Raw genomic sequence first — 26,804 nt, 5'->3', positions numbered from 1 at the left:
TAACATCATTAATTTAATGTTCTAATTTAATCATGGAAGATTTGTGTGAACAAAGTCTTCGTTGCCTTCAGAAATGTTTCTAAACTTACCAGCAGCTTTAACAGCATCTGTGATAGAAGTCTGTTTCTCTTTTTGTTTCAGGCTTTGATGATCAGCTGGTAAAACAGGTGCTGCATCCTCAGACACATCACAGCTCACATGCTCTCCATTGTTCTCCTTTGCAGTTTGACCCAATCGTGTTAACAGCTCTGGACGTTCAAGGTTCTTCTGCTTCAGGTATCTGTATCTACACATTCTGATCATGTCTTTTAAGGGCTGGTCTGGTTCATCTTTGAAACCTGAACTCTCCTCTCTGGGTGTTGATATCAGTATCAATGAATGATCAAATGATTGATCACTGAAGAGTTTCAGGACTCTGCAGAGTCTCAGTTTGTGTTTCTCAGTGAAGTCTTCAGGCTGTAGAACCAGCAGGAACACATGAGGTCCAGGATCAGAGAGTCTCACACAGTTTTCTACATGTTCTGACAGTTTGTCTTCAGAGATGTTGAGATGCAGCAGATCTGGAGTGTTGATCAGAACTATCTTTTTCTCCTTTAATTGTCCTCTTTCTGTCAGACAGCAGTCTGGTTCTTCCTCAGTTTTGAACACAGTCTCTCCCAGTATGAAGTTCCCCACTGAACTCCTCTGAGACCAGCTGTTCCCCAGCAGAACAACCCTCAGCTCAGACACTGTGGAAAACAAACATTTATAAAAGGTGAAAAACAGATAAACTCAGACCTACATTTGTTTATTGATCATTTTATTGCTGTTTAACTTGAGGGTTTAGTTACTCATAGATTTTAGCTACATAACACTGTAAACTCAGATATTCAAACAGCATGATAACAGTTCAGTTTGACTCACTGTGAGGTGGCAGCAACTCATAGCTGCTGCTGCGCTTCAGAGGATGAAGATCATCTGTGATTGGAGGGACACAGCATTTGTTTAATCACATGTAATCTACATTACACCTTTGTGACACAGTAACACTGTCATCATTCAGATGTCTCATACAGTCTTCTAAAACTCTGGACCAGATCTGAAACAGACACATGGAAAACCTACCAGAACCCAACATTAACAAAAAATCTAAAATTGATCCTCACTCAGTCAGACACAGTCCGAATGGACCTGAGGATATGGAAAACTGATCCAAAATTATGAGGATGCGAACAGACCCAAACAAAGAGACAACACCAACATTGGCAGCAGCACGATGCTCCACCAATCAACAAGCAGCTGTGATGTAAAAGAGCAGCGCACGTCATTTTTCCTGCACTTCACAGTTCACACTCTCCATCTGTCTAAAACAACACATGTTGGTCCTGTGATGATGATGATGATGATGATGATGATGCGCCATGTAATTTATACACGTGAATGATACTTTCTAATGTGATCAGACATGTAGTTATGGGTGATAATAATCTTTCATTACAGTTATTATCACAGCTATAATCACACATCAGTCACATATATTTAAAATCCCTTTAGAAATACATGTTTTATATAATACTGTATGAAATACACCTGCTCATGCAGTGGTGTAAGGTGTTCACAACAGACCCCAGCACACACTAGTTGCTAGTTATGATGCGTGCACACACACACACACACACACACACACCATAAAGCGTATATAAATATATATATATATATATATTTTACTAACTATGGGTTTAATGTTTGAATGAATTACTGAGGCTGTCGTATTGGGAGGGACGAGAGGTTAAAAACTATCAGTACTGACGTGATATCACTGTAATATCCTTTGATTTACTGACACTTGGTAAAATCCTGGACTGCAGCATTCAACCAGGGACCAGATGCATAAACGATGTGTTTGCTGTTGTGAGATAGCTGAGGATGAGATGATGAGGAGCAGACGAAATATAAGTTGAGAGACAGATAACACTGTTCTTAGGTTGTTTGACAGTTTCACTGATTGTTATTATTTTTGCAGGCTGCATAGTGTTGTGTGAAACATCAATCCACAAGACATTTATACATTTGATTTAAAATAATTCATGACTGACACATTTCATCATTATTTTTAATACAATCATCTCCCTGTTAATGTTCGTTAAATGTTATTCTGTAAGCAGTTTGTAAAGTCTGAACCTGAGCACTATAAATGAATCATTGATTGTTCTTCTGACGTTTAATATTCACAGTGATTGAGATTTTACCATGATGATGGTTTGCAGGAATGTGATGAATTGGTGATACACACTACAAATATATGCAGCTGTGTGTATTGTCAGCTGCTCTGGCAGCATTGTAAATCCTTGTAGATGTGTGACAGATGGTGAAATTGCCCGTTCTTTATCATATTTCTCACTGACAGGTCTAATGAGTTGTTACAGGGCACAGGTATGGACATGCTAATGTATGTTTAAGAGCATTTCTACATCCTTTTATGGTGAACTGTGGGAGTGGAAATGAGGCTTGTGCACATGCACCCAGCTCCACAATGATTGAAGGAAGGAATACATGTGCATATTTCTGCCTTTGTGCTGACACAATGTTTAAGTCATGAATCTACACAGAGTTTTAGGCATGTGGCCCCTGGTGACTCTGTCTATGTGCCGATCTGATGGTGCAGAGGACTCTGGTGAGGAAAGGAGAGGAGCTGATGGAGTTGTACCTTAATAATTGAATGTGAAAGAAAAGATTGATAGATAAAAAGGAGCTGCAATATTTAACAAAAATCAACACCATGTCCTGAAAACTGGCCCACTATATACAGTCTGCACAAACCTAATTAAATGATGATTTTACTGCACAGCAAATAGCCTTATTTCTGCCATATACCCCATATATAAATATATATTACTAAAACAATAAGGGAACCCTTAATCATCACAGTGTAATGGCAAGTGAATTAATGTGTCCATTTAGGAAGCACAAGTGATTGTGAACAAACATAGTTGTGATCAAATATAATGTAACGTTGTTTGGGCAGTGATTGTGGTCCAGCTGTGGAGCTCACTGCTCACTGTCTGTTCTATACATCAGTTTATAAAGACAGTTTATAGTGCTTCTCATATTCAGTGTTGCAGTAGAATAAAATGACACTGACCAATCAGTTGAGTTAAGTTCCAGATACAAAGACCTGATTTAAGGTCTGAGGACAAAGTGCAGTGTGATATGTGGACAGAGAGAGACGACAGTCTTTTATCCAGACTGATAAAGTCTGACTGGACTCACCTGATGCTGCTGCCGCCATGATGTCACTGTGCTGGACACATCAGACACTAATTCAGCTGAAGACCAACAGCTGCGTCTAAAGAACCTAAAGGAAGAAAAAAACATTTAATTATCCTACTGATTCACACCAGAAAGTACCATGAGTAATAACAGTGCATTTTACCACCGATGGTAGATCTACAGATTGACTCATGGCTGAAGTCTGCAGTCCTAAATGTTGACTTATCACCTAACTATACTGATGCCCATATTGTTCTGGCTACTAAACAAGATGAAGGTGTTGCCTTAACCTGTGTGTTTCCAATTTAACCTCCAAACTTGATATTAAGTTCAATTATTTGAGGCTCCTATCCTATCCTATCTTCATCAGCTATGGATGTTTTTGTCCAGGACAACAGGCTCTGCTTTGTGGTGCTCTAAAGGCCGCCTGGCCCTTATGCCCAGTTTGTAGAAGAATTTGGAGTTTAAGCAGGTCTGCAGGAGAAAGGAACGCAAATGTCAGAAATCAAATCAGGCAGTTATGATTTGAATTTTGACGGCTACGCTGATGATACTCAGCTGTATTTGCCTGTAGAGGCTGATGATGATTCCTGAGTTATTGGGTGAGAATGCTTACAGCATTCACAGCCTTTGTTATTCTACAGTTTTGGAATTCTTTATAATTATTAATTTTCTGCTTACCTTTTTGCCGCGCTACTCCTTCCACATTTTTCAACACAAAAACTTCATTCAAACATCAAAATTTTCAGCTCAATTAGGAATCACCTGCTTGTATTTTTCTCATTCATAACATAATATTTTTAGAATTTTTCCCCATTCAGGCAGATGGGAGGACTCTTCAAACCCGACACAAATTCATGCTTTTTCAAGCATTTTCAGAGCTTATCTCCTCATTCATACATTCATGTAGAAACTCCATTCAAAATTTAAAATGTTCATCATCTTTTATACATTCTTACTTCCATTCAATTTGTAAATCCCATTCAAACATTTTGAAATATTAAAACTTAATCAGAGCATGGTGAAAATGTCCTCCTCAGGTTTTATAATGAGTCTCTATGGGACAGAATGTTTCAGGGCTTGTGTGGTGGACTCAGCTGTCAGATTGCAGAGGGCTTCTGAAACATTTCTCTTTAACAAGCTGCCGTGGCCACAGTTTTTACACTACATACATATTTGTTGGTAAAAATGGAATAAAACTTGTCCTCTTTTCATCAGTGTCACTTTGGAAACAATCAGACCTACACATTTGGCACAGTGAGCCAGAAAGTCAGAGAAACTCCACCAATTGACGCATTGAACTCCATGTTAAGAGAGACCAGAAATCTCTGGAGGACAGCAGATCATATCAGTTTTCTAACTTGCCACCATGCTCACTTTTTTTACACTACAGAGACAAATTTCCCACACAGTGTTCACCAGGGTGTCCTCTTTCTCACAATATTTTGTCAAAACAAGACAAGGTATGTTTTGACTGGAAAGCTTAAACTTGGAAGGTGAGCCTCAGCTCAGTCTCTGTGAAGTTAACTGTCTATATTCTGTGGGTATTATTCAACTTTTTAAATAATATTCATACTAATTGGACCCATTACCACTAGGGCTGTAGTCTCCTGGTCGACTAGTTGATTATTTGGTTGATACGTTCTCGTCCGACCGAATTCTCATTGGTCGAATAATCGCTGTGTTACTTTCTTAAGGAGAAAAGTGCTACATCAACAGCTTTCCAGGATTAATCCATTATTTCCTGCGGTGGGGGGACAGGCTAAGTTATCTGTGAAAATGGGGGTGTTTTCAGAACACCCCCATTGTTGACAAAAAGTTGAACTCGCCCACCCTCACGCTCAGCGTAGCAGTGACGCAGACCTCCTGTCTGTTTCTGTAAGCTGACACCATTTCTCTCAATGGAAACGAAGCTTGTATTTACTTTAATTTCACAGATAAGAAACAATAAATTGTGAAGACAGTAAAGCCTCCACTAAAATAGAATTTTAAGTCTTGTGTGTGATTTATCCTTAAGGGATTTATTCTTCGGGATTTATCCTGGCTTCATATGAGCAGAGGAAATCTCCGCTCGTCGCTAGGCTAATGTATACCATGTAAAATGCCATAGGCTGGCGCTAATAACGTTAGCATGTTGTATTTGTTTGGAAAACGTGTTTAGTGTGTCGGTGAATGTTGTGAGTTGTAATGGAGCCAAATTGTGTGCCCTTACCTTTGTTAGATAGGCTGCAACAATTTCTGACCACTTATTTCCTTGTTGAAGCTAACAAACTTGCAAATATTGACTCTGCAATATCCCCAGTCTTTACAAAATCTCATTCTGTGACTAAAAACTTACTGACTCATGACATATTGTCTTTAGAAGTGAGAAGGTGTCAGACTTTAGTCTTTTTGTAAGTATTCCAGTGTATGATCGACATTAATCACATATGATGCATCATAGATTCTCTTAAATACATGTAAATGCATCACACTTTACTTTGTATAAGGGATGTAACACTATCAATAAAATGATAAACCGCGGTAAAATTCCCAATGGTTAGTATTACCGTTTCAAATTTTAATTATCATTAAAACCGTGTTTGATTACCGCACTTTGAAAAACTCTCAGTGATATTGCTCATTGCCTGGAAAAGCTGCAGCAGTACCTCAGACCCAGGCGCGCATGTGCAGTTTGCAATGTTTGGCCTCTGAAAACATGGCGGAAGGCACCGAAGGCACCCGCACGGACAGTGCTCCGGAGATTTTTTGCCCCTCTAAAAGGACAAAGGACGTATTTTGGGTTTTACAAGGATGCTGAGGGGAAACTAATTGAAGATAGTCACCCTGTCTGCAGAAAATGCAGAAAAAAGTCTCTGCAAAGTAAGGTAACACTTCAAATTTGATGAGCCATCTCTGTGACCACCACCCACAACTATACAGCAAGTGTACCTGTGCCTGGTTCACACTACACGACTTTTCAGCCCATTCTGAAAGTCACTATGTCAAATTACACGATTGTGGAGTCATAAAAATCGTGCCATGACTTGGCCGACATGACACACTATACGATGGTACTCACCAATTATCCCTGGTCGTATTTCACTACGTGTGTGATGTCATTGGGTTATTCTTGTCCTATTCCTATTTTTATTAAGATAAGATAAGATACACCTTTACTGATCCCATAATTGAGAAATTCCAGTGTTACAGCAGTCAAGAGGAAAGAGTCAGATTAAAGATTTCAAATTTAAACTTAAAAACTTAAATAACTAGGCATGCAAATAAGTACAAAAATACAAGAGACGGCGATAAATAATAATAACAATAACAATAAAAATAATAATGGGAAGTGGATAATAAGGAGCAGCAGTGAATGAAAATGGCCAGTGGATAAAGTGCAAGTGATTGTATGTGCAAAAACAGCAGATTGCTGTGGTGTCCATAAAGTGTCCATAGTGTCAATAAAGTGTCCATGGTGCAGTTTACTGTGAGCAGTGCTGGTTATGTAGCCTGACAGCAGGCAGGAAGGACCTGCGATAGCGTTCCTTCACACACTTTGGGTGAATCAGTCTATCGCTGAAGGAGCTCTCCAGAGCTTTTATCTCCTCCTGCAGAGGATGGGAGTCATTAGTCCTCCTTTCTCCCACCACCTGCACAGAGTCCAGAGAGCATCCCTGGACAGAGCTGGCCTTCTTGATCAGCTTGTCCAGTCTCTTCCTATCTGCAGCCGAGACACTGCTGCCCCAGCAGACTACTCCGTAAAAGATGGCTGATGCCACCACAGTGTCAAAGAAGGTCACCATCTCAGTGTCCTTTCCCTTGATGTTCACTGGTGTTGGGAGGAGGAGTCTGCGCCTGCGGAAATCCACCATCAGCTCTTTGGTTTTCCCCGTGTTGATCTGAAGGTGGTTCCTCAGGCACCAGTCCACAAAGTCCTGGTCGAGTTCTCTGTACTCCCTGTCATCCCCATCTGTGATGAGGCCGACTATGGCAGAGTCGTCAGAGAACTTCTGCAGATGACAGGTGGGGGTGTCGTATGAAAAGTCTGCAGTGTAGAGGGTGAAGAGGAACGGTGCCAGCACCGTCCCCTGTGGGGCCCCTGTACTGCAGACAACCAAGTCCGATACACAATCCTGGGTCCTGACATACTATGGCCGGTCCGTGAGGTAGTCCAGGATCCAGGATGTGAGGTGAATAGCCACCCCTATGTGCTCCAGTTTGTCCCTCAGAAGCGCAGGCTGTATGGTGTTGAAAGCGCTGGAGAAATCAAAGAACATGATTCTCACAGAGCTTCAGAGCTTCTCCAGGTGAGAAAGAGCTCTATGCAGGAGGAAGATGATGGCGTCATCCACCCCAGTGCCAGGCTGGTAGGCAAACTGCAGCGGGTCCATTGACGGGCCTACTGCGGGGCGGAGGCGAGACAGGACCAGGCGCTCCAGAGTCTTCATGAGATGTGATGTTAATGCCACCGGTCTGAAGCTGCTGAAGTCCTTGGAATGCGGAGTCTTGGGCACAGGTACCACGCAGGATGTCTTCCGTAGCTGTGGTACTCTCCCCAGCCTCAGGCTCAGGTTGAAGATGGTTTCAACTATCCCGCACAGTTGGTCTGCGCAGGACTTCAGGAGCCTGGAGCTGATGCCATCTGGACCTGCAGCCTTCCTCGTCTTTATCCTCCTCAGCTGATCTCTCACCTGACAGGTAGTGAAGGACAGGCTGGAGCAGGGGGGCTGTGTGCTGGAGGGTGGAGGTGATGAGGTGGGGGGAGGAGTTGGGGGTGGTGAGGTGTCCGGGGGAGCGGGGGTGGGGTAGGTGTCGAAGCAGTGTGCCAGGAGTGTAGGTGGGCGGGAAGGTGAAGGTGAGGATGAGGGGGGTTGCAGCCGTGATGTCTGGGCCAGGGGAGGGGCAGACTGATCAAATCTATTGAAGAATAGATTCAGATCATTCACCCACTGCTGGTCACCTCTGGTCTGGGAGTCTGGTTGTTTGTGTCCTGAGATGGTTTTCAGACCTCTCCAGACTCCGCTGACGTCGCTCTGCTGCAGCTGTTCCTCCATCTTCTTTTTGTATCCTTCCTTTCCCCACCTGATGTTTCTCCATAGCTCCTTCTGCACGGCCATTAGCTCCTCCTTATTTCCAGAGTTAAAAGCTCTCTGCTTCTCCTTCAGGAGAGCTTTTAACTCTGGAGTAATCCAGGGTTTGGTGTTGGAGTAGCAGCGTACAGTCCTGGTGGGTACGGTGCTTTCCACACAGAAGTTTATGTAGTCCGTAATGCATGATGTCATACTGTCAATGTCCTCGCCATGGGAATTGCTGAGTACCTCCCACACAGTGGCCTCGAAGCAGTCTTTCAGGGCCTCCTCGGCCTCCTCAGACCATCTTTTCACAGCGGGTGGTTGCTGGTTCTCTCTGCACCAGAGGTTTGTAGACAGGCAGAAGATGAACCAGGTTGTGATCAGCTCTTCCCGGGGGGGGCAGGGGGGATGAGTGGTATGCCTCCTTGGTGTTGGCATAAAATAAATCCAGTGTTTTATTGTCTCTGGTGTGGCAGGAAACATACTGGGTGAAGGTGGGCAGGGTGGTGGATGGACAGGCGTGGTTGAAGTCCCCAGAGATCAGAAGGAGGGCCTGAGGGTGCTGTGTTTGCAGCCTACTTGTAACAGAGTGGAGAATGTCACAAGCAGACTCAGCCTTTGCAGATGGGGGGACATAGACTGCTACCATAATGACATAAGAAAACTCCCTGGGTAGATAATATGGTCTCATGCCAACAGCCAGCAGCTCAATGTCCCCGCAGCAATGCTGTTCCTTGATAGTGATGTGCCCAGAGTTACACCATCTATCATTCACAAACACAGCCACAGCCCCCCTCCTTTCTTCTTACCGCTGTCCGCTGTCCTGTCGTGTCTGATGAGCTGGAATCCGTCCAGCGCTGCGATCGTGTCCGGTACTTCCGTGTTCAGCCATGTCTCGGTAAACACCAGCACGCTGCTCTGCCAGTACTCCCTCTGATGGCGAGTCAGCGCCGACAGCTCGTCCATCTTGTTGGGGAGCGATCTTACGTTCCCCATAACGACGGACGGGAGGACGGGTTTGTACCGTCTCCTCCGAGTCCGTTGTCGGCGCTGCACTCCGGCGCGACATCCCCGTCTCCTTCTCAGCAGCTTGCCGGGAATGTCGTGCCTCTCCTCGGGCAGCACCACGGTGTGACGCAGCGCTAACAGCTGGTCCCGGGTGTAAACAATGGAGGCACGGCTGGGCGCCGGATCCTCGCACACGATCGTATCCACAGCAAAATTGGAGAAAGACCGCTATACAGAGAGCGGTCTTCGCCCCCATAACAAAACAGAACATAAGTGCTAGCTAGCTAACTGAAAAAAAATCCAAATAAGAAAGTTAAATGAAATAGAAATTGAAAAAAGCTCAGAGGTGAGCAGGAGCTGTTGTAACAGGCGTCCGCACTGGGGGCGCCATCTTGATTTACTTTTACTATTATTTCAGTCACTGTGTCTGTTCATGTGCCAGTCGACATGTTGTTGTAGTCACCTAAAAAGCGCCAGCAGATGGCAGGAGCTATATTTGAAGTACCGTACACAAACAAGTCACTGAATCCTTCACAACAAGTTCCTACAAATGTTTCACAATAAAAGCCTATTTAGAAAATGGAGGGGTTCTCTCAGCCGAGGTTATAAGGGGCTTTTAATTTGAAACAAGTTCAGGAAGTGTTGAGTTTGAAATGACGGCGCAATGTGTTAACTTTATCAAGGCAACGGGAGTGGATAAAAAGTAAAAATATAAAGAGACAGAGGGATTAATACATAACGGCCCGTCTATAATCTAGTCTGTTTCACATGAAGCTGGGAGCCTCTGCAGTTGTGGTGAGTAAAAGCCCTGCCGCTATTTGTTAATGTTATTAATTTTTGTCCGTCTCCATTATAATATAAATAACATTATTTGCTAGCTTGATGCTAATGAAAGTACTCAGCGGGTTGACAAAGTGCCTCTGCTGTTTCCTTTTACTCTGTGTGGTAACATCCCTAGAGTAAATATCTAAAAGGCTGGGGTGTTGTTGCCGTACAGTTGTCTATGGCAGCAGCTAACTCTATGTTTCTATTGGTCAAAGTGACGGCTGTGATGGGAGTAATCGTGACTGACAAAAAGAAAATCAAACATGCTAGACTTTCTGTCAGACAGAACGTACATTGTGTTCTTTATTTCATTTATTTTTCGAAATAAAACTTGGTTAAATGATTTCAGTGTGTGTAAAAGGACTTTTTGAACATTTTGAACACATTTCAACAATACCGCGATAATAATGATAACCGTGATAATTTTGGTCACAATAACCGTGATATGAAATTTTCATACCATTACATCTTTACTTAGTATAATATCACTTTATGTAAGACATGCAATGATAACTTATGATACTGCATGGACTCTTATAACACACCAAGTCCTTACTACAGTTGATTGTTGATGTGTGTGTATAGGTGAGTTTAGGTATTCATAATGCATCATAAGCCCCATCAGTCAACTTCTAGTTTATAACTAGTCAAGAACATCCATAAGACACTTATCATCATTATAAGTCACATCTGTAATCTTTTATGACTGTTGATACAGTGCATCAGGAAGCATTACGTGTGTTTGTGAGTGCAGTCATAGAGCATTGTAGATACATTTTAATTCACTATAAATGCCTGCATTATAGACGTGGTTTTCATAGAAAGTGTTACCAAGATGTTTATTTAAGATCAGATCTTGTTTTTAGAATGAAATAAATTTAATATGACCAGGATGCACCAGTAACACGTTAAAAAAAAAAAAAAGACAAGCTGATACAGATCTTTTAAATATTTTTTTGAATATGCTAAAAAAAAGACTGCAGCCGAGTAGCAGGCCTATTTCCAACATAATTCAACCATTAAAAGTAAAAAATTAACCCACAGGTGAAATTTTAATCAGATTCTGCTTCATTGGTCACCATAATCTTACACGAGAATTCTTCTTCTCCTTCTTCATGGTTTATGAAGTTGGTCTAATGTTAATCCTCTAAAACAGTGATGGAGCATCTGGCATTAACGTTGCTGTCTTTTGAAGGCTCTGATTTTTAAGCCAGTGGTTTCATATGAATTTTGAGATTGTTGTGAATCCATTGCTACCAGACATGTCATGCTAGCTTTCTGAGAAAGAGGCTAAATATTGCTCCAAAGCTGAACTGTTTTACCACGAGATCTCAAAGTCAAGTGATTGCTTGTAATGACTTTCAGGAGGTTCTTCATATCAGATGACGTCCATTTTCATCCCCAACTCGTCAAATACCACCACTATGTCAGTGATTCTGGTGTTAATCACTGATGCAAAAAGGTGTCTTTCACGGCCTCCAGGCAACATCAGTTTATGCTTTCACATAGGAGCCCACTGTTTGCTTCCTGTGTGACTGTTGAGCCGAACTGTGATGTTGCTTTAAAACCTAACCACATACTTTTGTTACATAAGGAAATAAAGATAAAAACAAGGTGTTTCACATATGTTGTATGTTGGTAAAATGTGCAAAATATTCACTGACAACATATTTCAGTTGTGTTCTGGCAAAGTCAGAGTGACGGCAGTATTATTATTTAATTACCTTTTTTTATTGGAAATCATGATCTTTCCCTTACCTTAACCTAAGTGCATTTGTTGTCTAAACCTAAGGCAGAAATCTGCACACGAACCCTAAGTCCTTGTTTCAAGGTTCTGCTCGTTCTCCCCCGCCATCCTCCAACCGCTTTCTTCCTAAGTTTATACGTGTTACATGAATGTAGTGTTTCATTACGTAGTCTTTGAACAAAATCCAGTCAACAATTGTGTTGCCACAAGAATGTAATTAAGAAAGTATGTGTTAGTCTTTTATCTCATTCTTATAATCAGAGAAAACAGTCAGGTGGCAGGTAGATGGCACCGTGACTTTCAACAGTTAAAATGACTGAGGGCAGGTCAACTCAGCCAGTCACCAGTTAATGTTTATTCTGTGAGTAACTGACAGAACCAAATGAACCTTTTCAGTGTGTCTGAACTCAACCAAACAGCATCAGAGAGGGGAGGAGCTCCACTCTGTAGCACCACTATCAGAGTACACACTCAGAGTGTTTGTGTCACTTCAACAGCTCTTCTCTCTACAGTTTGAAGTCACATCCATTAAGCTTTCCTTCCCTGACCTGTAAATACATGTTTGTTATTGTCCATTGTTGTTCATGTTTATCTCTATTAGTTCCTTGTTTTAGCTGCATATTTTCTATATCTTTCATCTTCCTGTATATTTGTATGAAACTACACTGAGAGCCACTGGAAACCTGAAACTCCTTGTGTCCAAACATACTTGGCCAATAAAGGTGATTAGTTTCTAATCATTAATTAATTACAAAGAATGTTTTGCAAATCTCAAAATACTTAAAAACTGACAGTAAACATGTCTTTGTGATGAAGCTGAAACACTGAAATCAAGTTCAGACAGTCTTTCATACTGCTGCATAGTTACAGTAGAGCAACATGTCCGATCAGCTCTGACTCCTCCTCTCATGTTCTCTGACGTGGCGTCTCGACAGTTCACTTCCGTCTGAATATTCACATCAGCATTTGTCACAGTCGTCTCAGTACATCTCATTTCAGATGAATTTAAGAGATGAAACATATCAGGAGCTCTCAGTTCAGACAGAAACACAGAAAATCAAATATTTTCTTGCAGACTGATGGATGAGCGTTTTCTGTTTCAGCTTCTCAGCAGACTCCCTACACAGCTTTATACATGCTGGCTGTGAGGTGTTAGTACAGTCCACCTACTTTGATCCCACACAGATCTGTTATTGTTCTATTATCAGCTCAATTGATCCATCAGCAGCTCTGATAGACTGACTTTACTTTAGTTATTTTTCTTTATCTAGTTTTGATCAGTTCACTCACCCGCTGCAATTCTTGCTGCGACACACTCAGTGATGAAAGTGAAAGTAAATAATGTAACAAGTAAAGGTAAACATAGAAGATGCCCCACCCAGTGTTAAAGCTACAAACACTGGAGGTGTAGCTGAAGTTCAGGAGCAACATGTTTGAGTGACTCATTTACAAATCGTTATTATTATCTCTGATTTAAGTCATAATTATCATAAACACATGATCTAAACCTACTGTGGTGAAATGTAGAGCGGTTGGTTTAAACATCATTATCCAATATTACATTTCATGTAAACCACTTTTAGTCATTTTAGTTTTTAAGTTACAAATGCATTAAAATTATGAACAGAAAATAAGATGGAAAAGTGTAAATGATCATTAATAAAGTTACAGACGGTTCTGCACAAGTTCTTTTGGAAACAGACTTGATGTCAGTCGTTAATGTCAGAGCGCCACCTGCTGGATGAAACAGTGAAACAGTATCCCACACAATACAACAATATTAAATATGCAGCAGGTTAAAAGAGTCCTGTGACTGTTACTGCTGTTAATGTCATACTTTATTAATCACTGTTATATTTCCCCATCATGCTATGAACTACTTTATCCTGTTGGTAATGTAACGCAGGCTGTAACGTTACTTTTCCCACTGTGCTTTGTTTCCATCAGGTTTGATTTTTGTGGCAGCGGCGCCATCTTGTGGAGCCCCTGCAAACTGGAGTTGTTGAACCCACATGTGGTTTCCAGTGTGCTGCTGTAAAGCTGTTTGTGTTTCAGCTGTCTGTTACAAACTCTGTTAAACGACGACAATATACGTTCATTTTTGTGTCTGTGAAGCTTTGGACTAACTTGTTTTCTGTTCAAGGGACTTCCGGGTATTGTTGTGAATGATTGTGTCACCATATCAGTGGTCATTTGTTGTACAGTGATTTGTTGAGCACAATATCAGTGACTTAAAGTAACGTTAAGTAGCTTGATGAGAAATCAGTGGTGTAACGTTAGCTTGCTGAGCAGCAGTTAGCTTCAATATGTTTTGGAGCTTGGTGTCAAACGGAGGTGGCTGTGAGAGACCATATTCAGTTGTAACCAGGTATATAGTGTCATTTATTTCACCTGCTAACATTCGGAGCCAGTCTGTTGTCCCGCTGTAACGGATTTTACGGATGTTACTGACTCTGAGAGACCTGACATGATGCTGTTGTTAGCAGATCCCGGTTTGTGTGTCCGGTGAAGGAGGAGAAATAAACGGATGGAGCTGCAGATGGAGGCGGAGTGGGACTCACCTTCAGTCCGGAGGGGGGCTCACCGATGACGGAAGGAGGAGGTGAGGTGGTGTTGACAGGATCCAGAGACAAAGTAGACACCTGCCTCTGAGTCCCACCCTTTTTAATATCAACTTTACATCACTTTATTGACATGTTTTTGTCTTTTAAATATTCTATAAATGTTTGTGACAATTGTACACATTAATACAGATTTAATGAAAGCAGAGAAATGACTGGCCAACTACAAACAACTAAACTAAACCCTGTAGTTGATGCTCCAACCTGACAGAAACATTTTGATGCTTTAAAGTGACGATGAAGTAGCGCTGCCTCTGTGTTCTTTAGACTGTAATATGTGTTTATCATCATAACTGATTCCACAGTATTTTATCTTGGTTTATTATAGAGCATGTTCACTATGTTCAGTTCAAATAACATTTAACATTTAGTGTGTTAGTTTGTGTATGTGGAGTCCAGTAGAGGTAAGATCTGTGCATCCTCTTTCCTTAATTATCCATTTAATAAACTGTGATATATTATCTTTAACTGTCTGGTCTTAAACTGGAGTGATGGGAAATCACAACGCTGCTAAACAACAGATCCTAATGACATCAGAGGCTCTCCCAGAGATCTGAAGCCTCTCTGAATTTCTGCTTTGGTGGACTTGTGAAACGTCACGGCTGAAGTACTGTCCTAAATTTAACATTTGCATTTATCTAAGTATGGTCCAGATACTCGCCCGTCTTGTTCGTCCATTTCATCAAGGATGCTTTTGGAGGTGACCTGTGTGAACTCGTGGTACACAAGTATCCCAGCATGCATTTCATTTCAACCAGCAGCAGTGATGGAGGACATGAACCAAACTCACATGTAAGTTATTATTTTTGTACTACAACTGTTGTCACCAGATTTAGTTTTTGTAATTTCAAGTTTAAGCAGGAAAGTAACCGTTTATATTTCAGGTCTGTCATCGATTAATTCAAATAATGTCTACTTAAAAATTTAGCTTAATGTATTTGGAGATGCAAGGACCTGCTGCTCCTTCTAGGTCATCTCAGTCAGAGCAGATTTACCTCAGCAAACACTTTGTTAATTGACCAGTGGTTCTGATGTCTCCGTGATGTTTTAAGTATCAGATGTGATTTGATTCAGAAGATAAACTTTAGTGTCAGAACCGGAGATTTTTGTTTTGGAAAGTCAACAACTGTGCTGCCTCTGTTTCTGACTAGAATATGTGTTAATCACTGTAATTGATTCCATGATATCTTTTCATGGCTTATTATAGTGCATATTAACTGTGTTCAGGCAAAATAACATTTAAATGTTAAGTGGAGGGTCATCTGAGGAAACACAGGTCCTCACAGAATGGAGGGCTGCATATTAAAGCTTCTCCACTGGTCTTCAACAATCATTTAAAAATGAAAGTGAATATGATTTTTGTTAGTTTGTGTATATGTAGTCATGTAGAGGTAAGATCTGTGTGCCCTTCTTCTTTCATTATCCATAAATTAAACTGTCTTATATTATCTTTGTCTTATCTTCAACTGGAGTGTTGTAATGCTCCTAAACAACAGATCCTAATGACATCAGAGGCTCTCCCAGAGATCTGAGGCCTCTCTGAATTTCTGCTTTGGTGGACTTGTGAAACATCACGGCTGAAGTACTGTCCTAAATTTAACATTTGCATTTATCTAAGTATGGTCCAAATACCCACCCGTCTTGTTCGTCCATTTCATCAAGGATGCTTTTGGAGGTGACACGTGTGAACTTGCGGTACACAAGTATCCCAGCATGCATTTTATTTCAACCAGCAGCAGTGATGGAGGACATGAACCAAACTCACATGTAAGTAAATATTTTTGCACTGTTGTTGTTGTCACCAGATTTAGTGTTGAGAATTGTATTTTTAGAGAGAACTGAACAGTTTATATTTCAAATACGTTGTTAATTTATCAAAATAATGACGACTTGAAAATTAGCTTCAGTGTTTTAGGAAATGTAAGGACCTACTAGTCCTTCTAGTTTATCCTAGTCAGAGCAGATTTACCTCAGCAAACATTTCAGTGATTTACCGTTGGTACTGATGTCTGATTTTTTAAAATAGGTTGTAATCAGTTTAAGTGATAAACTTTTGTTTCAGAGTTGGAGTTTTCTTCGCTGTATTGATGAGTAAAATAGTGCCAACTCTGTGTTCTTTTGACTGGACTAATAATCTCTAGACGAGCAACCTTGTAAATAATTTAAGTCTTTATACCTGTCAAATTATTCTACTCTGTTGTAGAAAAAGATTTGACTACTTTACTACGATAGATAGACTTGTACACTTGTACTCTATCTATCTATCTATCTATCTATCATCACTCTGAGTACACTTGATAGCTAGTTGCATAAATATAAGTGTAAGTTTCTACAGATGTGTAGGTATGTAAATATTTAAAGTCCTGTAAGGCCCCTTAGCATCATGTGTGGAAACCAGCTGCAGTTCTTCATCTGTCCACCAGGAGTCGCAGTGAGTATAGAAGCTAAGACAATTTGCCGTCAGACTGCTGTTTTATTTCAAGTTTACCTTTTGCAGCTGGACTTTTTCATTGACCCAGTGTGCCTGAAATCAGCTTTTCAACAGGTGTACCTGTTGTTGAAGTTGAGCTATAGTGTTGAGTCACAGCTAACAACCTCCACTACGCTTATTATAGGATATATAAACCACAGAAACAGTCATTGTGTGATACCTGATAAAACAAGTGTACATACTAAAGGACATTTAAACTGAGATGTGATTGCTTAGCATAGACAAAAAGTGACCAAACTGTGAAGTCAGTGACTGCACTGAACAAAATCACTCAAATATTAAATCTTAATCTCACTTACAGGATGCTCACATACTCAGATTCATGGTGAGACTCTTTTATCAATAACAAAGGATGTCAAGACGTGACTACACTGAATCACAGCTGTGAAGGATTCTGGATCAACAACAGTCAACTCAACAACAAAGACAGTGATGTAAAACAGTATCAGCAAAGAGAACAGTGGACGACACTAAACCTCACTAACACTAACTGAACCCCACTGATGTCTCTATTTTCTTTATGCTCCTCCTGTTCTCAGTGTCAAAAATGACCCACGCTCACCAAACCCCTTTGATGAAGCCTCTTAACTGACTTTTAGACCAGAAATCAATTCTGCATAAAGAAACATCACCTGCCCTACAACTGTTTTCTAATTTACAGTGCAGAGACTTTATTTATTCAGAGCACAGCACTTGTTTTTAATACATTATAAACACATTAATTGAGTTTTAATTGTTGTACTCGATGTCATGTTATTGCGATATTACTAATACAACTACTACCAATAATATTCATGGTAAGAATAAGCTAGTGGTTGTTGGACCCATCTACCCCCCTCACTTGGACTTATGCTGCCTTACCTTTCGTTGTTGTCCCTTTCTGTTTCCCCATGACGCCACCAGGTGCTGTTATCTATCTAAATAAGCACAGTTTGACTAACCTGATGTTTAGCAAATGCTAAAACAGATGTTTCGGTTCGTGTGTCTTGGATTTCTTCTTGAACATTGGTCAGTGCACTTAGTGTAACTGGGATATTTTGACAGTTTCCCCCGTAACATGATTATGGTAAGATTAAGGACATACATAAATAAATAGAGATCAGTTTATTAGAGTCAAAAGTTTGTTTGACTTCGTCATTAACAACAGTCCACACTGAACTACAAGAAAACACTTTAATCTTTAATAATAATAAGGATCAGGTACAAAACATGATTAAAGATTCATCTCAATTATGTCTTAAATCGATTCAATCAGTCAGAAAGTATTGATTCGTATTGGACATGAACCAAAACAAAGAAACATTAAAACATTCCGTTTTTATCAGGTTCATTCATCTGATGAACATTTTAAATTATATTCACATAGAACATCTGAACATTTCATTTGACAAACATCATGTTCTTTTCTCATACTCAAAAGAAAACAAAGATCATCTGTAATGGCCATTATCTTTAGAGAATTATACAGGAAAATAAAAACATCAAAAAAGGTAAATAATTCTCAACAAAACAGTGGAGAAGAAAACAATGCTACACATATAGACATATGCAATTCAGACATTTAGGTAACTTTCCCACTGGAGAAAAAAACCCTAACACCTACTAACATCTGCCTTTTTCATTTAAAGGGAAAGGTTACAGTCAGCTTTCACTCTAGGGACAAATGACTCTGCAGTAGTCATGAGTATTTATCAAGTCCAGCTCCAGTTGACTTCTATGGGCAGTGATGGAAACATGACACCCAGGTAGATGCCCTAATTTCACTCCTTTGCCAGCACAATGCAGTGACAGGCTGCCACCACATACCATCTGTCTTCATCCAAGCAGCACTAAATCATCGTTTAAAATTAAGGCAGCGCCAAGTTTAAAAGAGAGACTGAATAAGTGTGAGATGTAAGGGCTCATTATGCTCCCTTTACGTACGAAAATGTATACGTACGTTTCAAATGATGTTACTGTCACTGCCCACATACTTCGCGCTCTTTACACTGGCATGGATGTTAACCAATATATCCACCAGGGGGCAGCCCAGTGTCTAAAGTTTATGACAACAACAAACTCAAAAACAAACATGGCGACTGTGGAGGAGATATTGATAATGTACCTCTTGCATAAAAGACAAAAACAGGGGCAGCGTTGTAGGAGACGGTGGTCGGTGAGGCCGTTAAATACATCGCGACTGGAGGACGGAGAATTCTTTTCTCTAGTACTGCCGATGAGAGAAATTGAATTGTTATTTCTTCTTCGTGTCTCACTAGAGCTACGTATCGGGTAGTGACATCAACACTGCCCCCACGGTTCCCGGTGGTACTGCTCCGTTTAGCCCGTATCTGTAAGCTTTATGGAAACGTGCAGAAATACGGATGAAATGAATGCGGAGCACAGACAGAAGGCTCCATCCGTATCCGGATCCGTTTTTAACGTTGAGCATAAATTAGCCTTAAGAGTGATATTTTTGTTGGCCTCCATGCTGCTTTCTACTGTTTAGTGACCTCTTTTCTGGGACATTTGTGACATTGAAAGTGACACACTAGTAGAAAATAAATGTGTCTTTGAGTATCCTGAAAGACACTATATAAATCCAATGTACTATTATTATTATTATTAAATGTAAGGCGTACTTGTCTACTGCAGAGCTGTGCACACTACTGGCAGTGGGAAAGGATTGTGTTGCCTTTTTTGAGGGGTTTTACCACTGAAAAAAAACATGCATATACATGCTTATTAATAATAAAGCCTGAAGCATCAGTACTGTCGCTATGGTTACCTACAGTTTAATATTGTCAAAAAAAATCGATACTTGGATTAGTATCGATACTAAAACTTAGTACAGACACACACACATACACACAACAGAGTGACGTCAGACATCAGCAGAGAGGCAGTGGTGCAGACGAAGGGAATATAACTTACTCTACTTGACGACAACTACGGTTGTTACTGTGAGAGTGCAATAAAACCTCTGCCAGTAAAAAGCCAATACTTTATCAACAGTGTTGGGAATGTTACTTTAAAAAAGTAATTAGTTATAGTTACTAGTTATTTTCCCCAAAAGTAACTGAGTGACTAACTGAGTTACAGCACTGTAAAAGTAACTAATTACCTGGAAAAGTAACTATAGCCTTACTTTTTTTAAAATACTCCATCCATCCATCCACTTATCCAGGGCCGGGTCGCGGGGGCAGCAGGCCGAGCAAAGCATCCCAGACATCCCTCTCCCGCTTTCCAGCTCCTTCTGGAGGACCCCGAGGCGTTCCCAGGTCTAGGGATGTAACCATTACTGATATTATGGTAAATTTTGGTAAATTTTTACACGGTAAGAATTACCATTTATGTTTAAATTAATTGCATTATCGCGGTGGATTATCAGGACATGTAATAACAGCCTCATTCAAGTCTCGCGATGCAGGCGCTGCGTGAAGGCGTAGCATGTGTGAACACAAAGAATGAAAACATGGCGGAAGGTGGTGATAGCTGCACGCAGGACATTTTCCCCCCCTACTAAACACACAAAGTCTGAGGTCTGGGCGTACTTTGGGTTTCTGAAGAATGCCGAGGGACAGCTGGTGGAGGACAACCATCCTGTGTGCAGAACACGCAGAAAGAAAGTTGCTGCGAAGGGTAGCAACACTACAAATCTACTGGCTCATCTCCGTGACCATCATCCACAGCTTTACAGCCAATGCAAGTTATGCTATGCAAACGTCAGTTATTGTGTGAGGGACTTCGGTTTTACTGAGATGTGTAACTCGCGACGTATATGAGACATTTGAGCTGTATCTGTCCTCCTAAACGGCGACTAGGTTTTCCGTTTTCGTTTAAGACACTTAGGAGCTAATACTAGCTGAGTAGCTAATAGCTAATAGTATTAGCAGCTATGTTGCGAAGTGTTTCAAAACGAAATGGAGCTGAAAACACTGAGCGGAGCCGACAGAATATAAACCGACGTAACGTAACGCTAATTAAGATCAACTATGATTGAATCACTGTGATTATGGTTATTGTATGGCGAGCTAGAATCGATACAGACGGCCAGCTTTCTCGACATAAGCTCAAGGAAACAACATAAAACGCTGCCGTGTTAACCTTTGACTGAGAGCCTTAATGGGGGCTCTCGGTTTTATAAGGTTAATTAAATTCACTGCTCACAGTCTTGACCTAACACACACACACACACACGAGAGCATGCACTCCTTTTCTCAAACAGGCACTGACTCCTCTGACTCACATGCACATTTCTAATGTGTGAATTATTCTGTGTAATGATGACCATTGCCCTTAGGGTTTTTTTGGTTTCTCCTGCACATTTGTGATATCTATTGTATATATTGTATGTTTTTTGTTCTACTCTTGCATTGTTTTGTTTAATATATATTTTTCCTCTTGTGCTAATAATATATAAATTGTTTACATATTTTGCTGACTGTTATGATGCACCAGACAAATAAGCTTTGTTCCTGTAATGTGTTTACATATTTTGTTCATTTAAAATAAAATTTTCTGTTGCTGTGCCAATCCCTTGCCCCTTTAATGTGAAAGTTTCATTTTAATATAAGATTTTGGCTGTTAACATTTTGGTATGATAAGGAAGTTACAAGATTTAGTGAAGTTATTTCAATATATCTATTTTTTGGACATTTTACAGCGCTTGAAAAAGTATCGCGATATTATCGTTTACCGTGATAATTTGGTCATTATAATCGAGATATCAAATTTTCCATTTCGTTACATCCCTATCTAGGTCAGATGAGATATGTAATCCCTCCAGCAAGTTCTGGGTCTGCCCTGGGGCCTCCTACCGGTGGGACGTGCCCGAAACACCTCCAGTCGAAGGCGCCCAGGAGGATCCTGTTCAGATGCCTGAACCACCTCAACTGACCCCTTTTGACCTGAAGGAGCAGCAGCTCTACTCCGAGCTCCCTCCAGATATCCAAGGTCCTCCCCCTATCTCTAAGGCTGAGCCCAGACACCCCACGGAGGAAACTCATTTCCACTGCTTGTATCTGTGACCTCATTCTTTCAGTCACTACCCAGAGTTCATGACCATAGGTGAGGGCTGGGACGTAGATGGACCAGTAAATCAAAAGTTTTGCTTTTGGGCTCAGCTCCCTCTTCACCACAACGGACTGGCGCAGCGCCTGCATGACTGCAGAAGCTGCCCCGACCCACTGACCCATCTCATGCTCCACTCTACCCTCACTCGTGAACAAGACCACGAGATACTTGAACTCCCTCGCTTGAGGCAGTAACTCTCCCCCAACCTGGAGAGGGCAAACCACGGATTATAAAATGCTAAAATATGTCAAATTGCTTGGACACCCCCCTTAATGGAACTGTATGTAATGAAACTCAGCATTGAATATGTTGTGTGTGTGTGTGTGTGTGTGTGTGTGTGTAAGAACCTCCATTAATTGACTGACCGTCACCTGTGTGTGCGGAGAAGGAGAGGGGCGGAGAGAGCGGAGCTGTGGAAACATCCTGCAGTCCGACATACTATCATGTGTTTAAATAACTTACTAGACGGATATATAGAGAGATAGGCGGCGTTTAGAGAACAAGCCCAAATAAGCAACTCCACTTTAGAAACAAGCCCAAATAAGCAACCCGCGACTACCAATATTTGTAAGTGACTTTACAAAAAAACAAGCCCACACAGCAACCCTGCTTGTGTGCTTGGGAATACCTGCCCTACTCTGCCTCTGACTGGTTTATGATGACATTTTACTCTCCCTAAGCCAATCATCATGACTTATGCTTCCCCCTCACCTGCCCTCAGCAAAGAAAAAGAAACTTTAGAGCTCCGCTGAGAAGGAGCTGGTTTGGTTGAAAGCTGCTTCAGTGAACTCAAGTAAAGCCGAGTATCGGCACATTTTATTGTGATAATGGTAACGCCGTTATAACGGGGGAGACAGTAACTTTTTTGATTACTCGTTACTGAAAAAAGTAGCGCCGTTAGTAACACTATTTCTTCATAACGCCGTTATTCCCATCACTGTTTATCAGTACATGTGATCAGCATGTAGAAAGCCATATTTTAATCTGCTCTGTCAGCAGTCTCTCATTCACCACTGTTATGGTTTACTATTGAAGTTTACACAAGCACATCGCGCTCGCAGGGCCAACAGCAAACTCTTAAAGACAAACTAAAAATGAAATATATCTGTCTATCTATCTATCTATCTATACATACATGTATGCTAAAAAAAAGTGGATGGGTTGCTTGCTGCTAAAAATGTGGCACATCAACATTATCTGGTTTTAAAATCTGGCCCAGTAATCTGTAATTGAATAGCCCTGACCTAAAGATTGTGTTGTTGCTGTTATTTTTGTGATGTTTTATAAATAAAAAAAGCAATATATGGCTGTAATTTTGTTTTTTTTTTTTTTTCTGTAGTATTGAAAATAGTACTGAGTATCAAGTTTGATATTTTAGTATCGTGACAACACAACAGGCTCCTGATTTTGACACCTGACAGCCAATGAGAAGTATTAAAGGCCAAACACACCGGCGCCGTACGACACACGTCAAAACAGACGCCCCCATTATTCTCTATTTACAAACCCACACCGACAGCATGTTGATGCGCGTCTATTGTCCTATTTTCCAGTGTCGCTGCCCTTGAAAAAGCACTTCTTTTTCAGAGAAAAGCCTATTTTGTACTTCCCAGCTCCCGTAGTAGCAGCTCTGTTGAAGAGAAGAGAAGCAGAACTTTGGCGCCATCTATTGTTTGTTAATTGGTACCGTTGTTGTCTGGTTGTCATGGTCGTGGTTGTGGTCGTCCTGCGTTGTGTGTTTTCTTTCTCTTCCTGTGTCTTCTTCCTCGTCTTTTGTTATAATTGGCAGTTGGCAGCCAGCTAGTGACATTACTGCCACCTAACAGAGTGGAGTGTGCGATAGAATTCCGGTTGACGCCCCGCAGCGTGACACTTGCTGTGTGTGTTGGGGGTTGGCACTTGACTCGCGACAATGATGCTGCCGTCATGTGGCGCGGCCGGTGTGTTTTGGACTTTACAGTATGTCACCATGATAAACATTACAGTGTAGTCCACTGCAAATTATCACAGTGAAGTCTCTGCTTCTTTAAAGTTTCAGTTATTGAAACCAAATAATTCCAGAATGAATGAAGTACATCTGAAACTGCTCTGCTGTTGTGACATGAATCATAAAATGCGACACCTTGATGGGTCGACCTGTGTCACAAGTTCCTGTATCAAGTCACTTATTTGACTTTCATGTGTTTTCTGCAGGTCCTTCTTTTCCTCTTCATTTTTCACTCTCTTCATTTCTTTTTCGTGTTTTTTCAGTAATTCTTTGATTTTTTTCAGATTTTCTCTCCTTTTGGTCACACATTTCACCAAATCACAAATTTCACCTTGATGTTTTTTCTTCAGTTGTTCTTCACTGTGAGCTGAAAGAGCCTTTAAGAGGTCATACCGCTGCTCTTTGTCTTCCATTTGTTTCTCGTGCTCTTGTTTCTGAGCTGCAGATTCCTTCTTGTATTTCTCTTTGAATTCATTGAACTCTTCAGCTTTCTTTCTGGCCTCCTCTTCATGTGTCTTCATCAGATTCTCCATTTTCTTCTTATAGTTCTCCTCCATGTCTTTTCTCTCTTTCTCCTCTTGTTCTCTTCTGAGTCGGTCCTCTTCATTTCTCTTCTTTTCGTATTTTTCTCTCTCCTGATCGTTTAGTTCCCGAAGCTTTTTCAATCTTGTTTGTTCTTCCTGTCGTCTCCGTTTATTTTCTTGTATTCGTTTCTCCCACGATTCTTTTCTTTCTTTCTCCCAGTTCTCTCGTTCTTTCCTCATCTCTTCTCTGCTCTCCTCCAGCTTTCTGTCCTTTAATTCTAACTCTAACTTTAATTTTTGCTCCAAAGCTTCAACTTTTTGTTTCCACTCCTGTCGTTGAATTTCTTCCTGTTGTTTTCTCTTCCTGTCTTCTTCTTCTCTCATCTCCTGTTCTTTCTTTCTCTCTTCATACTCCTTCTTTATCTTCTCCTCCTTTTCTTCAAATAGTTTTTCTTTGAGTTTTCTCTCCTTTTCAGTTTCTGCTCTCTGTTTTACCTCTTTGTCTTTTCTCTCTTTTTCCTCTTGTTCCCTTCTGATTCGTTCCTCTTCCATTGTTTTCTTCAAACATTTTTCCCTTTGTTCATATTTTTCTTGAAGCTTTTTCAGTCTTGTTTGCTCCTCCTTTTGTCTCTGTTCATTTTCTTGATCTCGTTTCTCCCACCATTCTTTTTGTTTTCTCTCCCAGTCGTCTCGTTCTTTCCTCATCTCTTCTCTGCTCTCCTCCAGCTTTCTGTCAATAGTTTCCTTTGATTCTGACTCTGATCTTATTTTTTGCTCCAAAGCTTCAACTTTTTGTTTCCACTCCTGTCGCTGAATTTCTTCCTCTTGTTTTCTCTTTCTGTCTTCTTCTTCTCTCATTTCCTGTTCTTTCTTTCTCTCCTCATGTTCCCTCTTTATCTTCTCCTCCTTTTCCTGAAGTAGTTTTTCTCTCTGTTTTCTCTCCTTTTCAATTTCTGCTTTCTGCTTTTCCTCCTTGTCTTTTCTCTCTTTCTCTACTTGTTCTCTTCTATTTCGGTCCTCTTCATTTTTCCTCTTTTCATATTTTTCTTTTTCCTGTTCAAACTCTTTTTGAAGCTTTTGAAGTCTTATTTGTTCTTCCTGTCGTCTCTGTTCATCTTGTTTTCGTTTTTCCCACCATTCTTTTTGTTTTCTCTCCAAGTTCTCTCGTTCTTTCATCATCTCTTCTCTGCTCTCCTCCAGCTTTCTGTCCTTTGATTCTGACTCTAACTTTAATTTTTGCTCCAAAACATTAAGCTTTTGTTTCCACTCCTGTCGTTGAATTTCTTCCTGTTGTTTTCTCTTCCTGTCGTCTTCTTCTCTCATTTCCTGTTCTTTCTCTCTCTCCTCACGTTCCTTGTTGATCCTCTCCTGCTTTTCCTCAAGTTGTTTTTCTCTCAGTATTCTCTCCTTTTCAATTTCTGCTCTCTGTTCTTCCATTCTTTTTTTCATCTCTTGCATTTCTTCCTCATGTTTTCTTCTCAGCTCCTCCCTCTCTCTCTTCATCTCTTCTTCCTTCTCCTTCAGGATCCTCTGCACTTCCTTCTTTATAGCTTCCTCGGCCTCTTGCAGCATCTCATTAGTGTAGCAGCTGCCTCCATTTGTCTTCACCATGGTGTCAATCTTGGTTATCAGCTCACTGACTTGTTTATGCTTTTCTTTATCATGGTTATTGAACACATGGTATCTTCCTCCACAGTCAGCAATCAGCTTCTTAAAGGAATCATCACATTTTTTTCCAATGTACTCCCCAATAGATATCTCATCATGTTCCAGTTCATCTCCTCTGGTGAAAAGAATGAAGGTGAACTGTTCAGAATTCTTCCCAAAGCCTTTCTTGATGAGCTTTATTGTCTCCTTCTCCTCTGGTGTAAATCTGCCGATTTGTAACACCAACAGGAAGACATGTGGTCCTGGAGCCAGAAGACTGATGCATTTCACCATCTCCTCATTAACCTCTTCATGGGACAAAGTTGTGTCAAACAGACCAGGAGTGTCGACTACAGCAACAGGACGACCGTCCACCTCTCCCACTGCTTTCTGACAGCGTTTGGTGACTGATGTTTGGCTTGATTCAGCTTCAAACTCGTCTCTTCCTAGGATGGTGTTTCCTGAAGAACTTTTTCCACAGCCAGTCTTCCCTATCAGCACAATCCTGAGACACTCTGGGCTCTGCTCCTCATCATCACCTGTAACATCAAACTTGAGTTACCTTTAATATTCACAGCTGCCACAGTAAAGGCTCA

The 26,804-nt window shown here is 40.9% G+C and overlaps 1 protein-coding gene and 2 long non-coding RNA genes across 5 annotated transcripts in view; 2 read left to right on the top strand and 1 right to left on the bottom strand.

Annotated features, from left to right (window-relative positions):
- LOC117252562 (uncharacterized) overlaps positions 1 to 26,804 on the bottom strand; it is a 74,973-nt gene that overhangs the window by 8,900 nt on the left and 39,269 nt on the right. For 2 of the 3 annotated variants that reach the window (XM_078171030.1, XM_078171031.1), the window contains one exon: positions 23,352 to 26,747. In XM_078171030.1, coding sequence (XP_078027156.1) covers positions 24,157 to 26,747 — 2,591 coding nt within the window. In that variant the 3' untranslated portion in view covers positions 23,352 to 24,156. Of the gene's footprint in view, positions 1 to 89; positions 729 to 903; positions 958 to 16,899; positions 16,911 to 23,351; positions 26,748 to 26,804 lie in introns of those variants that run through there. The other variant, XM_078171032.1, reaches the window with a different exon arrangement.
- On the top strand, positions 13,972 to 15,286 carry LOC144464324 (uncharacterized). Its single transcript, XR_013492076.1, has 3 exons — positions 13,972 to 14,251; positions 14,370 to 14,485; positions 15,192 to 15,286. It is a non-coding gene; the product is annotated as an uncharacterized LOC144464324 (long non-coding RNA).
- LOC144464321 (uncharacterized) lies at positions 20,336 to 23,363 on the top strand. The gene is made up of 2 exons (XR_013492071.1): positions 20,336 to 20,679; positions 21,737 to 23,363. It is a non-coding gene; the product is annotated as an uncharacterized LOC144464321 (long non-coding RNA).

Source organism: Epinephelus lanceolatus, chromosome 9 (genome assembly GCF_041903045.1).
Source record: "Epinephelus lanceolatus isolate andai-2023 chromosome 9, ASM4190304v1, whole genome shotgun sequence".
In the NCBI taxonomy this organism is placed as follows: domain Eukaryota; kingdom Metazoa; phylum Chordata; class Actinopteri; order Perciformes; family Serranidae; genus Epinephelus; species Epinephelus lanceolatus.
Note: the sequence above shows the minus strand (reverse complement) of the source record. Positions and strands in the feature narration are given on the sequence as shown.